The sequence below is a fragment of the Rana temporaria genome, chromosome 2 (assembly GCF_905171775.1).
Source record: "Rana temporaria chromosome 2, aRanTem1.1, whole genome shotgun sequence".
NCBI classification, from domain to species: domain Eukaryota; kingdom Metazoa; phylum Chordata; class Amphibia; order Anura; family Ranidae; genus Rana; species Rana temporaria.
The window spans coordinates 362,772,813-362,786,420 of NC_053490.1; the positions used below are offsets into that span (position 1 = coordinate 362,772,813).

The window sequence follows — 13,608 nt, forward strand, 5'->3', positions numbered from 1 at the left end:
AATTCGAACAGAACATGTACGGGAACAGCTGGCTGGTTGGTGAGTGACATGGGAGTCAGGCATGACTGTCCGACCCCATGATGCAGACATCACAAGGGGCACATGCACGACTAACATCCTCCTGTCTTTTCCCTTCCAGGTGACTCTGCATATGCACTTGGGCCCCATCTCATGACTTCATTCCGGAATCCCCAAACCAGAGGAGAGAGAAACTACAATGCTGCACACATACGTACCCGTGCAGTAATGGAATGCACATTTGGCCTCCTGAAGTCCCGTTTCCGATGCCTGGATAAGTCCAGGGGGACTCTGTTGTATTCCCCAAACTTTGTGTGCCAGATCATATGAGAAAGGGCCTGGAGATTGACATACACATGAACCACACAGTCCCCCCCTAACCGAGGCTACCCCGTCTGCTGAGGGAAGAGCAGTCAGGAGATGCCTTGTGGTAGGCATCTTTGGACGTTAAACACACACATTCATCATGGCACAAGGAGAATGCACGCATGCACACCACTGTGGTCCCTAGCTCACACACACCACATCCACTTCACATTGGATTAGCCCAAGTCCACCATGCAGGACTTGGGAGCAGCAACGCCGCGCCAAGGCCCCAATGGTGTCGCTGTCCATTCATACCACATTCACACGGTCGTGGGGATAACTTCTTCCCGACGACCCAGGGTGACACACCTTACTGGCAGGCATGTCACCCCCACATTCACACACCAGTCACACTGTAGCCTGCACTACTGACCGTGTGCAGTCATAAATAAAATAAAAGGCTCATGACCTGAGCATAAATAAAATAAAATAACTCATATCCTGAGCATAAATAAAAAAATAAAACTCATATCCTGAGCACAACAAAAAAACAAAAAAAATCATATCCTGAGCACAACAAAACAAATACGGCACTCATTTGCCCTGATGTGGGCTGCGCCTGGTGCCACCTCTCTGGCTCCTCAGCTGTCTGGGGGGAGCCTCGGATGGAGGGGTGGGGCATCTGGAGGTGGCTCATCCCCAGGTCTGCCACTCCTGGCAGGTGATGGCTGCCTGCCCTCCAAGGCCACGGCAATGCGGCTGAGGAACCGATTGGTCTGGGCCGGCATCCTCAGCTAGCGGGTGAGGTTGTGCCGCTGGTTGCGCTGCCTCTGCCTCCCCTCCTCCTGGATGGCAGCCGTGTTGGCCTGGACCGCCACAGTCAGGGTCTGAACCTCTGACACCAGGTTTGCTGTGGTGGCCTGCAGCTCCCCCAGGCAGGTGACCACTGCAGCACAATTGCCGCTGACATCCTGCACTGCATCTGTAATGTGTGCCGAGGAGGCCAGGCTGTCAGCCACCCTGTGCAGGTCCCTGGCTATTTCCCCCATATTCCGGGTCTGGTCCCTTGCAATTTGTTCCTGCACGGAATCAGGAACACCCCTGGTCTTCCGTGTCGCCTTCCTGGGGGCAGAAGATGTTTGGGACCGGCTGTATGGTGAGGCCCTTGAGGGGCTTCCCCTGCTGGGGGCTGAGCCAGAGGGGCTTCCCCTGATGGGGGTGGAGGTGTGAGAGGGACCAGGCAAAACAGAGGCCTCCTCTATATAGAGGCAAACCTGGGCAAGGTTCACCGTCTCCTCCTCAACCACCTCGAGAGGAGAGGTGTGGGCACTCCCCTCCACCGCTGGATCTTGGCTTCCTAGGGGGTCAGGCAGGGGATGTGCCGGGGAAGATGGCATGGGATGGCCACCGGCAGCAGATGGCCCCGCTCCCTCCTGCACATCTGTGAATGACCCAAAGCATTCACATGTTGGTGGACCCACACACTTGTCATATGTTCCCTTCCACCCCCTCACATGCTACACCACACCGGATAGGGGATAAAAAGCACTTACCTGTCCTCGAGGCCTGATCAAGGGAATCAAAGCCCTCCAGGCCCTCCAACTGCTCCCTCTCCAGACACCGGGCAATCACCTCCTCCTTTGGGGTCAAGCTCACCACACATGGTGGTCTGCCCCCCGTGCCCCTCTGGTGCTTCTTGATGGCGGCCACCTTCTCCCGAACATGGCGCCTCAGGTCATTAATTTTTTTATTAATATCCTTGGCGGTCCGGGACTCATTGCCAAGGGCACTGACATCACTGGCTATGGTGTCCAGGATGACCTGTTTCCTGGCCCGGCTAGTATCGCGACTCTGGGCACCATGGAGGAAGACATCAAACTTCTCTATGGCAGAGATGAGGACTGCCTTCTCCTCTGGCGAGAAATTCTTCTTCCTCCTGTCCTTCTCAGAATCTACAGCAGCCATCGCATCGCAAAAGTACCTTGCTCAGGGGGGTAAAAAAGCAGGATGTACTTTTGCGTCGGACGGGCGCATGTCTGGGCGTATTTATGCACTCGGCGTAAGCCGGTGGGCCAACGTATCCCAGGAAGTTGTGTCGGCGTAGTTGTGAGCATGCACACAGGGAAGCGATCCACTGAGCCACTGCTCCACGCTCAGGACGATTAGCATATCATGATGAATTCTGTGTTTTTGATGAATTCTGTGTTTTTGGATCCTACTACCTCCAGGTGCAGGGGGTTGCGATGGGGACATGTTGTGCCCCATCGTATGCCAACCTGTACCTGTGGAAGTGGGAACGGGCCATCCTCAGTGACAATGACCTTGTTGAATACTCAAGCCATATTTGAACATGGCTCCGGTATATCGACGTCTTCGTCATATGGGAGGCACCTGAAAGTACTGTCATTTTTCCAAAAAAATTAAATCAAAAACTAAAATCTGAAATGTACTACAGTCCATGACAAAAATAAATAAATCACATTCCTATATGTCAAGATAATCCAGAATTCGCAGGGAAGCGATCATACGTCCACGTCACTGCGCATGCTCTGTTGATGATACGCTGGGCGTAAACCACTGCTCCACGCTCAGGCCATCATTAGCATAATGTCACACCCACTTACACTTACGTCGACTTACGCCTTCAAATTTACGTTACGCCGGCAATGGACTGGGGGGGGGGGACCAAGCTGTTTTTTTCAATGACTGTTAGCTGTATTGCTGGGACCCGACAATTCATTATAGCCGCGAGTAGTTTTAAATGACTTTTTTTCCTTTAGAAATGTCATTTTGTGCAGGGACTGATCTAAACACAGAAAAATGCGCTACTTTACAGGCATACTATAGACACCCCCAGGTACGAAATTTAAAGGAATATTTCACTTTTATTGTTTCACTTTAAGCATTATTAAAATCACTGCTTTCCAAAAACAAATCCAGTTTTTAAAACTTTTTTTGCATTGATACATGTCCCCTGGGGCAGGACCCAGGTCCCTAAAATATTTTATGACAATACCATACATACAAGCCTTTAAAATTAGCACTTTTGATTGTTCGTGTCCCATAGACTTTAACGATGTTCACATGTTCTGCTGCGAACTGAACCAGGGGGTTGTTCGGCTCATCCCTACTGAATATCACAGGTGCAGGCCACTACCCTCATCTCCAAAAGGCTCCAATGCGTGGCTCCTTGTAAGTTTTTTCGGGGCCGGACTTCATTTTGAGGAGGTGAGAACGGCGCATGGCGACTGTGGGATCAAAGTTTGGCTATAGGATACAGTTTCATTAAATTTTTTCTTCTGAGTTTGTTCGTCTTTCCGCTATACAAGGGAGCCAAGAGAGTGGCTGATCCAGGTCTCCTACTGCATTGGGTTTCTTCCCTTACTTAGGGGTACAAGATATTCATAGATGTCTGTAAACTATGATGCACTAAACATATAGGTATTTTTAGATATGTCTGATATTTGGGGGTTGTTTAGCTCAAGTGTAGCACCCGCTAGCAAGAACAATCCATGCCAGAAATTCAATTTCAGGGCTTGTTGGCCCACTTTTATTAAGAAAAGTTCAAGAAAACAAAATCACGTTTTCCTTCGCAAGGGGTTTTTCACCGTCGGTACCACATACTAATAACCTCAGCCTCCTGGCTTATACATACAGCAGTGCTGCTCAGGCCTTCCACTTCAGGCTCTCATCTACCTCCTTCAGGCTATTCCCTTGCCAAAACCGTCCACACAGATAGCAGCCCCTCAGACTTGGGTCTCTGGCTTTCACTGTGCACACATGCACTCTCTGACTTCCCCAGTGCACACCTGCTCTCTCTGGACTCCTCAGAAGGGTGGAGCCTAGAACCCTGGTCCTGATTCTACTATCAGGCCCACACACACCTGAACAATCAGTGTGCCGGTGAGCAGGGCCGCTGATAGAAATCATGGGGCCCCGTACATCCTACCTGGCGGGGGCCCCCTTTGCAGCCCCACCCTCAACTCCGCTCCTGGCCCCTCCCCATACCCGCCTTGAAACAAAGTGCAGGAACAGACTGGATGAAGTACATATATTTGATCCAGCTTGCCCGTGCCACCCTGCTGCAGCAAATGTACAGAGGGTGGGCAGCAAGCAGTTAAAAGGAAGAGGTTGGGTCTGATCTGAGCCTCCCATCACAATTATAGAGAGATGGATCTAAATGGACCTGTGTCCATTTACACCTGCCTACCTCTAATCCGATCCGCTAAACCAGGAATCCTCAAACTACGGCCCTCCAGCTGTTGTAGAACTACACATCCCATGAGGCATTGTTTCACACTGATATTCACAGACATGACTAGGCATCATGGGAATTGTAGTTCCTGAACAACTGGAGGGCCATAGTTTGAAGACCCATGCGCTAAACAAAACAGAAAGGGATCTGTTCCCTTCCGTCTAGCGGATCGGATTGGAGGGCAAGTCGGGTGTAAGCGGACAGCTGGTTTGTTTACACCAACCGCCCTTAGGCCCCATACACACGGGAGGATTTATCCGCGGATACGGTCCAGCGGACTGTTTCCGCGGATAAATCCTCTCGAGGATTTCAGCAGATTTTAATGCGATGGAGTGTACTCACCATCGCATTGAAATCAGCGCCGAAATCCTCTGGCGATGACGTGTCGCGCCGTCGCCGCGATTATGACGCGGCGACGTGCGCGACGATGTCATATAAGGAATTCCACGCATGCGTCGAATCATTACGACGCATGCGGGGGATCCCTTCGGACGGATGGATCCGGTGAGTCTATACAGACCAGCGGATCCATCCGTTGGGATGGATTCCAGCAGATGGATTTGTTTGGCATGTCAGCAAATATCCGATCTGCTGGAATCCATCCCAGGGGAGAAATATCCGCGGAAACAGATCCGCTGGAGTGTACACACCATAGGATCTATCCGCTGAAACCCATTTGCTGGGATTTTTCAGCGGATGGATTCTATCGTGTGTACAGGGCCTTAGAGTAGAGTGGGCTGTGTCCGTGTCTGCTCTGCATAAGCTGAGTGGACACGGACCTGTCATCAGCCCACTCCATTCAGCCGGGATCAGTGGACACTGAACAGATGCCCCGCTGAACAAGCAGATTCTACCCAGTCTTAAAGCCTTCATTGCAAACAGCAACACAGGGAGCTTAAAATCATCAGCATTATAACACATGACATACATGACATGGCTGTTGGGTGCTGACCTTGTTACCTTATGACCAATAAGCTACAAAATCTGCACCCAACAACCATGTCATGTAACACACAGTGAGAGAGAACCTGCTGTCTGCTGCCTGTGTGTTATACATATAGATATGTATGGTGACATTAAAGAGGAGCTCCAGTCATATTTTTTTTTTTAAAGTTAAAATTAGATACATAACATATTCCCTTAAGCATACTAACAGCTCCCCAATCGATTAGCAAATTATAGTAATCACTTGCCTTGATGCTGCATGTCATTTTCTGGCCGTTTCCATTGCATGTGTGGGCATCAGCTGCCCAGTTCCTGTTTCTTCCCTGTTTACAGTGGAGAGGTGCATGCTGGGTAACTAGCATGCACCTATCGAATGACTACATACACAGAATGTACAGATATTGTTATATTCACCCACCCCCAGCAGTAGCCACGAATTCCAGCTTCCTTCTCTGCCTCTGGACTCTGTCAGTTGCCTGACTCCGCCCACCTCACACTCTCTATCTCTTACGGGCCAACTACAGAGAGGGGAGCTGAACAGATCACTCCGCATCGGCGGGAAGCAAACAAGCGACCGCATCTGCAGGCTGACAGGTAACATGTAAGGAGCGGAGCGGGCGCTGGCTGCAGTGCGCATGCGCCCGAAACTAAGAAAAAAGTTCCTCCACTCCAACATCAGGGGCCCGGAAAATCATAGCAATTATACACCCCCCTAAGCTAGTAGAATCGGCTTAGCGGGGGTGTAATTCAGCCATTTTTTTTTTTATTCTGCGCTGTCTGAGACTGCGAGGCTGCCCGGGCCCCCGGAGGATGTCGGGCCCGGTACATCAGGGCTGGCTGTACTGGCCTATCAGCGGCCCTGCCGGTGAGTCTCAAAACCCGGACCCAGGACTTCATCCCACCCGGATCTCTAAGAAATCCTTGGGCTCCAGGTCCCAAAGTGGACCTTAGTGAATAATGAGGAAACTGAAAAGCCAGTTTCCTCCCAAACAGGCAAATACACTGGAGCCCCTCAAGCTGCCTGGTTGAAGAATCCTGTATTCATACACTGGTGGGGTACCACACTACCACACGCTCTAGAAAAAAATCCCCTGAAGAAGACTATGACTATTTAAGTCGAGACGCGTCAGAGTTTTCATGTGGACATTATTTCTGTAATGTAATAACTTTTGGATTACTGCATTATGTGAAGCTTGACAGATGTAATGAAACATACTGTATTTATCGGCGTATAACACGCACAGGCGTATAGCATGCACCCTAACGTTAAGAAGGAAGTTTCAGGAAAAAAACTTTACACAGCCCCCTGCGTATAACACGCAGGCACAGTTTACCCTCTATTTTTAGGGTAAAAAAGTGAGTGTTATACGCCAATAAATACAGTATTTGTATTTATCGATAGCCAAAACTCATATTTTAACTCTATTTGCATTTTTTTTTATTTGATTTTGTTAAATAAAGTTTTTAATAATCAAACCAATGTTTTGATTTAGGTACTTGGCTGCTAAAAAAAACTCCCCTGGGGAAACAAGCCCATTTTGTATTTTCTTGGGGTATGCAGTCCTTCCAAACTCCCCATATGCGTTCTTTCCATTTATTGATTCTGTCGATTGGCACTACATGTAGAAGGTCCTGGAGCAGGTGGGATTTGGGCCTCTGTATCAGAAATAGATTGCACTGCTATATAGCAACCCCCGGGTGGCGATCCGGCGTGGGCTCCGTGTTCCCCTTTTTTGATATATGCAGGGGCACCGGGCAAACGTGTCCCCTCTCCCCCTTTCTTTTTGCAATGACAATGGAACCCCTGGCGCAAGCCCTTAGATCCTTACAGGCGGTTGGGGCCATTCAGGTGGGCACTATTTGTGAATGTCTTGCATTATATGTTGACGATTTATTTTATTCCTCAGGGATCCAGAGTCTTCCCTCCATGAAGCATTGACTATACTATATGACTTTGCCTCCTATTCGTGTCTTAAAGTTAATTGGGGCAAATTGTTTGTCTTTCCGCTATACAAGGGAGCCAAGAGAATGGCTGATCCAGGTCTCCTACTGCGTTGGGTTTCTTCCCTTACTTAGGGGTTCAAATTACTGCTCGCATTAATGACTATATGCCCCTGAATTTAGTCCCCCTGGTGTCGCAATTAAAACAGAGTCCAGATCTAGAAAAAGTTCCTGTTGTCTTTAATGGACAGAATAAACCTCCTTAAAACGAAAGTCCTTCCGGTAATCTTATACTTTTTATAAATCTGTTTTAATAAAACTGGATAGAGTCATCAGCTCGTTCCTATGGTCCCCTTATCCCCTCACACACAGGGTCAGGAAGGCTTAGCACCTGGCAGATTGGCACATATACTATTTTGCCAGACAAATGGTGTTCGACCACCTTCGGCTTACGGCGGACAATGGAGATTCGGTGCTGGAAGCAGTGAATCTTAGATCTTATAAAAGTTTAAGGTTTACCTTGTTTAGAGGTACCAAGTCTACTCTTCTGCTACAATAACCATGAAGGCCACCATAAAAGCCTGGGAAGCTGCAACTAAATTATCAAATTATCGAGTCCTAGTCAAGTTGATATTTCACTATCCTCTCATTTATCTCCTTCCTCACTTTTATGGTCTACCTGACCTCATGGTATGGATGACTAAGGGCATTAAAACAGTAGAGGACACCACTAGAGAGGGATAACTCTCCAACTCTTACTATTTTAGATTCCTCCAATTACGCCATACATTTTGTGAATTGGGGGTAGAGACTCAGCCTCCGGCTCTTGAAATCTTTATCTGTGGCTTGCAAGGAATTATGTAAGAAGACACCTCCTGTGGTGACAAGATGTAAGGAGCACTGGAGTTCTAAAGTGTCGGACATTCAGGAGGAGTATTCAAGGACCTTTTGTCGGCTAGGGACAGACTAATGCAGTTCAAATTCCTCCATAGGTCCTATTATACACCCTCTAGGTTGGCTAGTATGTACCCCAACTCCACAGCTGAGTGCTGGTGTTGTGTATTTCCCCCTGATAATGCTGAACACAACTTTTGGAAATGTCAACGGATCCAAGACTTTTGGTTGAAAGTTACTACTTGCATAACAGAGGTAACCACAGTTCCCATCCCTATGTCAGTCAGGGTCTGTCTCCTAGGACTGGTAGAGGATGTGGTGCCTTCCAGAGCCCTCAGGACTTTGCTCAGCATTTTGTTATTCTATACCAGAAAAGCAATTTTTTTACATTGAAAAAAGCCCAAAGCCCCCACACTTCCCTCCTGGAAGGGCCTGGTAAACTTGATGTTACCATCCTACAGAGCCACTTATGTGTCTAGGGGTTGCATGAAAAAAATTGACAAAGTATGGAAAGTTTGGTTACCCCCATCCTCTAATACGGGTATATGGGTAATTTCTGAGCAGAAGTGAGTCTGATTAATACTAGGGGCCCTCTTCACCCCTGTATGCCTTTCATAGGTACTTAGGGGCGCATACATTGGTATTGGATTAGTTTAGTACATAAAGTAGCCTTGGGTTGAATGGCCTTTTTCACCTTACAATAGCCCTGATGGTCACTTTCTATTCAGGTTAATTTCTTGGTGCATTGTTTGCTCTTAAATAATTGTAAATATGTACATACCTGATCATTGGATGGTTTCAGTCACCTTGGGATTCTTACATTAAAAACAGACCTGATGTGCAGGTATTTTCTATTTGCTAACAGTGTTTAAGTAGGTGCACATACAATACCTTCATGGAAAACAGGCTGTAGCCAGAACAAGACAATTTAAAGCTGAATTCAAAGAATTGTGTTACTTTATAGTTACTTTCTAGGTGCCTGCCGCCTCATAGACTTATCTCTATTATTTACATGTGACATGTCTATTATGCTCCAGAAAGATAACTTCTGGAGCTCCAACGCTGCTTAATCTGGTCTCAGCTTTTTCAACAGCAGAATCAGTGGAACTGCTATGCCTGCCTCTCCACCCGTTGTGCCTAGTCACAGAAGCCTTTGTATTATGTTCACAAAATGCAAAGGCTTCCGTAAATAGGCAGCAGAGGAGAGGGATGGGCATAGCTGCTGTGTGTACATATCTTCTCTCACAGCCAGAGTATATCCTCTGGAAGTGCAATAAACCTGTCACACATACCTAATAGAGATAAGTCCCGGATGTGACGTACACCTTATTAGACTTAACTAATAGAGTGCTTGCACTTTTTGCAAAATTGCTAAGTTCCTCAAATTCACCTTTAAGTCAGCTTCTGCTTCAGTTTTCTCTGGTACAACTAGAATCAAACAGCACCTGACTAAGGCTCTAACAATAACAGTGGAGTTCCCTGATGAGACACCTAATCTGTTACGACAGCAAATATTTTATTTATACTAATGAAAAAAACAGTTAAGGGATTGCATTGAAATTTCATTTACTCTATAAAAAGGGCTTAATCAGATAAATATTATTCTTACGCATCTGTGATATCTTGCTTTCTGTACACATGAATCACACCATTAACCATCTTCAGTCCATATTCTAAGTCAGGAGGCATAGTGCTTGGATCACACACTTCATATGGGTGCTGATTGGAGAAGGGAGGATGAACAGGGGCATCTGTTAAAAAAAGTGTGCATGTATTACCAGTAATAGCTAACAACCACATAAAATATAGTACATGTTGAACATGTTATGTTAAAGCAAGCAAATTAAATCTCCATCAGAAAGCAAATATACAGGTGAAACTCGAAAAATTTGAATATGGTGCAAAAGTTCATTTATTTCACCAATGCAACTTAAAATTACATGCAAAGCAAGATAGTTCAAGCCGTGATTTGTCATAGTTGTGATGATTATGGCTTACAGCTCATGAAAACCCCAAATTTACAATCTCAGAAAATTAGAATATTACATGCAATCAATTAAACAAGGATTGTACTTAGAACAATATCGGACCTCTGAAAGGCATTATACTTTTAAGTTGCATAAGTGAAATAAGTGAACTTTTGCACGATATTCAAATTTTTCGAGTTTCACCTGTATTGTTCACCACATCATTTTATTATTTTGACAATTTAAAGTGGAACTTTAGTCAGAAAACAAAGATGACATCAGGTTGGCCCCTTTTGCAGGTATAGCAATGTAAAACATTAAAAATAGGTGCCTATCCAGTAATACACTGGGGCTGATTTACAAACCATTTACGTTTTTTTTTTGTATTTACAAAACTGGTGCGCCGGTAACGCAGCGTTATTCCCCATTTACTAAAGTGCTCTCGGCACACGGGAGGAGGCGCAAGGTGCGTCACTATTGACCTGGCGCACGGCATCTTCAAATCAAAATATAAAAAAGGTGGAAGTGCCAATATTATGGGGTGATGTGGGGTGATGTGAGGAAGTATAGTGTGAAATACGCAAGTAACAAATATGGTCAAAATAAAATGAGAATCAAATTTTTAAAGAACAAGTCTGGTGCGCCTGCAAGTACGCTTAGAACTGTGTGATGTCTTTTTGTGCACTGCGCATGCACGAGCGGAATTTGCGCATGGACAAGTGCGTTGGTTCACTGCGCCGGCAAAATCCTAGTAAATGTCAAGTAACGTAAAAGCATTTGCATAAATTGAACAGGCGCACCTCTAAGCTTGACATTTTTTTAAACACTGGTTCACTTTTTTTTATTTCTAAGGATATTTGCACACAAGTCATGTTAGCGTGTTACGTTGTTAACATGTTACATGTGCCTTGTTAAAATTATGTAAAAATACTCTCACTACTCTAGCTCCTCATAAAAGGGCATTTACCCATCCACCCTCTAATGCATATGTTAACTTTGGACTAGCTTGTGCTTTTAAAGGGGAACTCCACACTCCAATGTTCGTGTCTCCTCTTTCTAATGTATCTAAATCTTTGGGGCTAGTTTTTGCTTTTAACCACTTCCTTACCGCGTCATTGTGAAATGACGGCGGCAGGAACCCCTCCTCGATCCAGGAGGACGTCATGTGACGTCCTGGGCTTTGCGGGTGGATATCTGAATGATGCCTGCAGCAAGAGGCATCATTCAGATATCCTTCTCTCCTGCCGGCGATTCTGCACAACGTAAGAACGATCATGGCGGCGATTCCGCCGCTAGATCGTTCTTACAGGCGGCGGGAGGGGACATCCCCCCCCTCCCGCCGCCATCCGGTGCTTCTCCGGGCTCTCCCGTGCCATCGGGGGCCCGGAGAACGAATCGTCCGGCGCTGGCAGGAAGCATAGAGATGACTGGTGACCAGATGGTCACCAGTCATCTCTATGACCGTCGGAGGACCCGGGCGCGATGTGATGACGTCACGCCCGGGTCCCCGTAAGTAAACAAAGCCGCAATTGCGGCTGCTAAGCAACAGCAAGCATGAGATCGGTGAATTTTTTTTCACCGATTTCATGCTTTCCAGCCTGGAGGAGAGATGTGGGGTCTTATTGACCCTGCATCTCTCCATAAAGAGTACCTGTCACACACATTCCTATTACAAGGAATAAAAGTTATAATAAAAAAAATAAAATAAAAAAAAAAGTGTAAAAAAAGAAATAAATATGTAAAAAAATAAATAAATAAAAAATATTTTTTTTTAACGCCCCTGTCCCCAGTAGCTCGCGCGCAGAAGCGAACGCACACGCAAGTCCCGCCGACATATGTAAACGCCGTTTAAACCACATATGTGAGGTATCGCCGCGTGCGTTAGAGTGCCAGCAACAATTCTAGCACTAGATCTCCTCTGTAAATCTAAACTGGTAACCTGTAAAAAATTTCAAAGCGTTGCCTATGGAGATTTTTAAGTACCGAAGTTTGGCGCAATTCCATGAGTGTGCGCAATTTTAAAGCGTGACATGTTAGGTATCTATTTACTCGGTGTAACATCATATTTCATATTTTACAAAAAAATTGGGCTAACTTTACTGTTTTGTTATTTTTTTAATTCATGAAACAATTTTTTTCCAAAAAAAAGGCGTTTGAAAAATTATTGCGCAAATAGCGTGCAAGATAAAACGTTTCAATGACCATCGTTTTATTCCCTAGGGTGTCTGCTAAAAAAACATATATAATGTTTGGGGGTTCTGCGTAATTTTCTAGCAAAAAAATTATGATTTGTACATGTACGAAAGAAGTGCCAGAATAGGCCTGGTATGGATGGGTGTATAACTGCCCTGTATGGAAGTGGTTAAAGGACAACTCCACACTACAATGTTTGTGTCTCCCCCTCCTAATGCATCGAAATCTTTGGGGCTATTTTTTTCTTTTAAAGGGGAACTCCACACTCCAATGCTTGTGTCTCCTCCTTCTAATGCATATAAATCTTTGGGGCTAGTTTTTGCTTTTAATGGGGAACTCCAGACTCCAATGCTTTTGTCTCCCCCTTCTAATGCATATAATTCTTTGGGGCTATTTTTTTGCTTTTAATGGGGAACTCCACACTACAATCTTCATGTCTCCCCCTCTAATGCATATAATTCTTTGGGGCTAGTTTTTGCTTTTAATGGGGAACTCCAATGTTAGTGTCTCCCCCTTCTAATGCATCTAAATCTTTGGGGCTATTTTTTGCTTTTAAATGGGAACTCCACACTCCAATGCTCGTGTCTCCTCCTTCTAATGCATATAAATCTTTGGGGCTATTTTTTGCTTTTAAAGGGGAACTCCACACTCCAATGCTTTTGTCTTCCCTTCTAATGCATCTAAATCTTTGGGGCTATTTTTTGCTTTTAAAGGGGAACTCCACACTCCAATGCTTTTTTCTCCCCCTTCTAATGTATCTAAATCTTTGGGACTATTTTTTGCTTTTAAAGGTAAACTCCACACTCTGTGAGCTGAGCTGCCTTCACCAATCCAAACCACATACTATTTCAGAGCATACAACAGGGCCAGCTAGGAAAGGTGCAAGAAGAGCAATCGCCCAACTCCCTCCCGAACCATTCAAGGCCACATGCACTCAACATAGCTGGCTGCCTTTGGGGCATGTTGGGCTCAGCCCAATACCAATCACAAAGCACCTTGTACCCACTAGATTAAAGGGGCTTTCCACATTTAGTAAAGACCCCCTGTCTGTAGCCCCCCACAACCCCAGCCTAGGCTTCTGTGGAAGAG

The 13,608-nt window shown here is 45.9% G+C and overlaps 1 protein-coding gene across 3 annotated transcripts in view; it reads right to left on the reverse strand.

Annotated features, from left to right (window-relative positions):
- Window positions 1–13,608, reverse strand: part of AMPD2 (adenosine monophosphate deaminase 2) — a 368,990-nt gene that overhangs the window by 153,977 nt on the left and 201,405 nt on the right. For all 3 annotated transcript variants that reach the window (XM_040337637.1, XM_040337638.1, XM_040337639.1), the window contains exon 7: window positions 9,969–10,110. In XM_040337637.1, coding sequence (XP_040193571.1) covers window positions 9,969–10,110 — 142 coding nt within the window. The remainder of the gene's footprint in view (window positions 1–9,968; window positions 10,111–13,608) is intronic.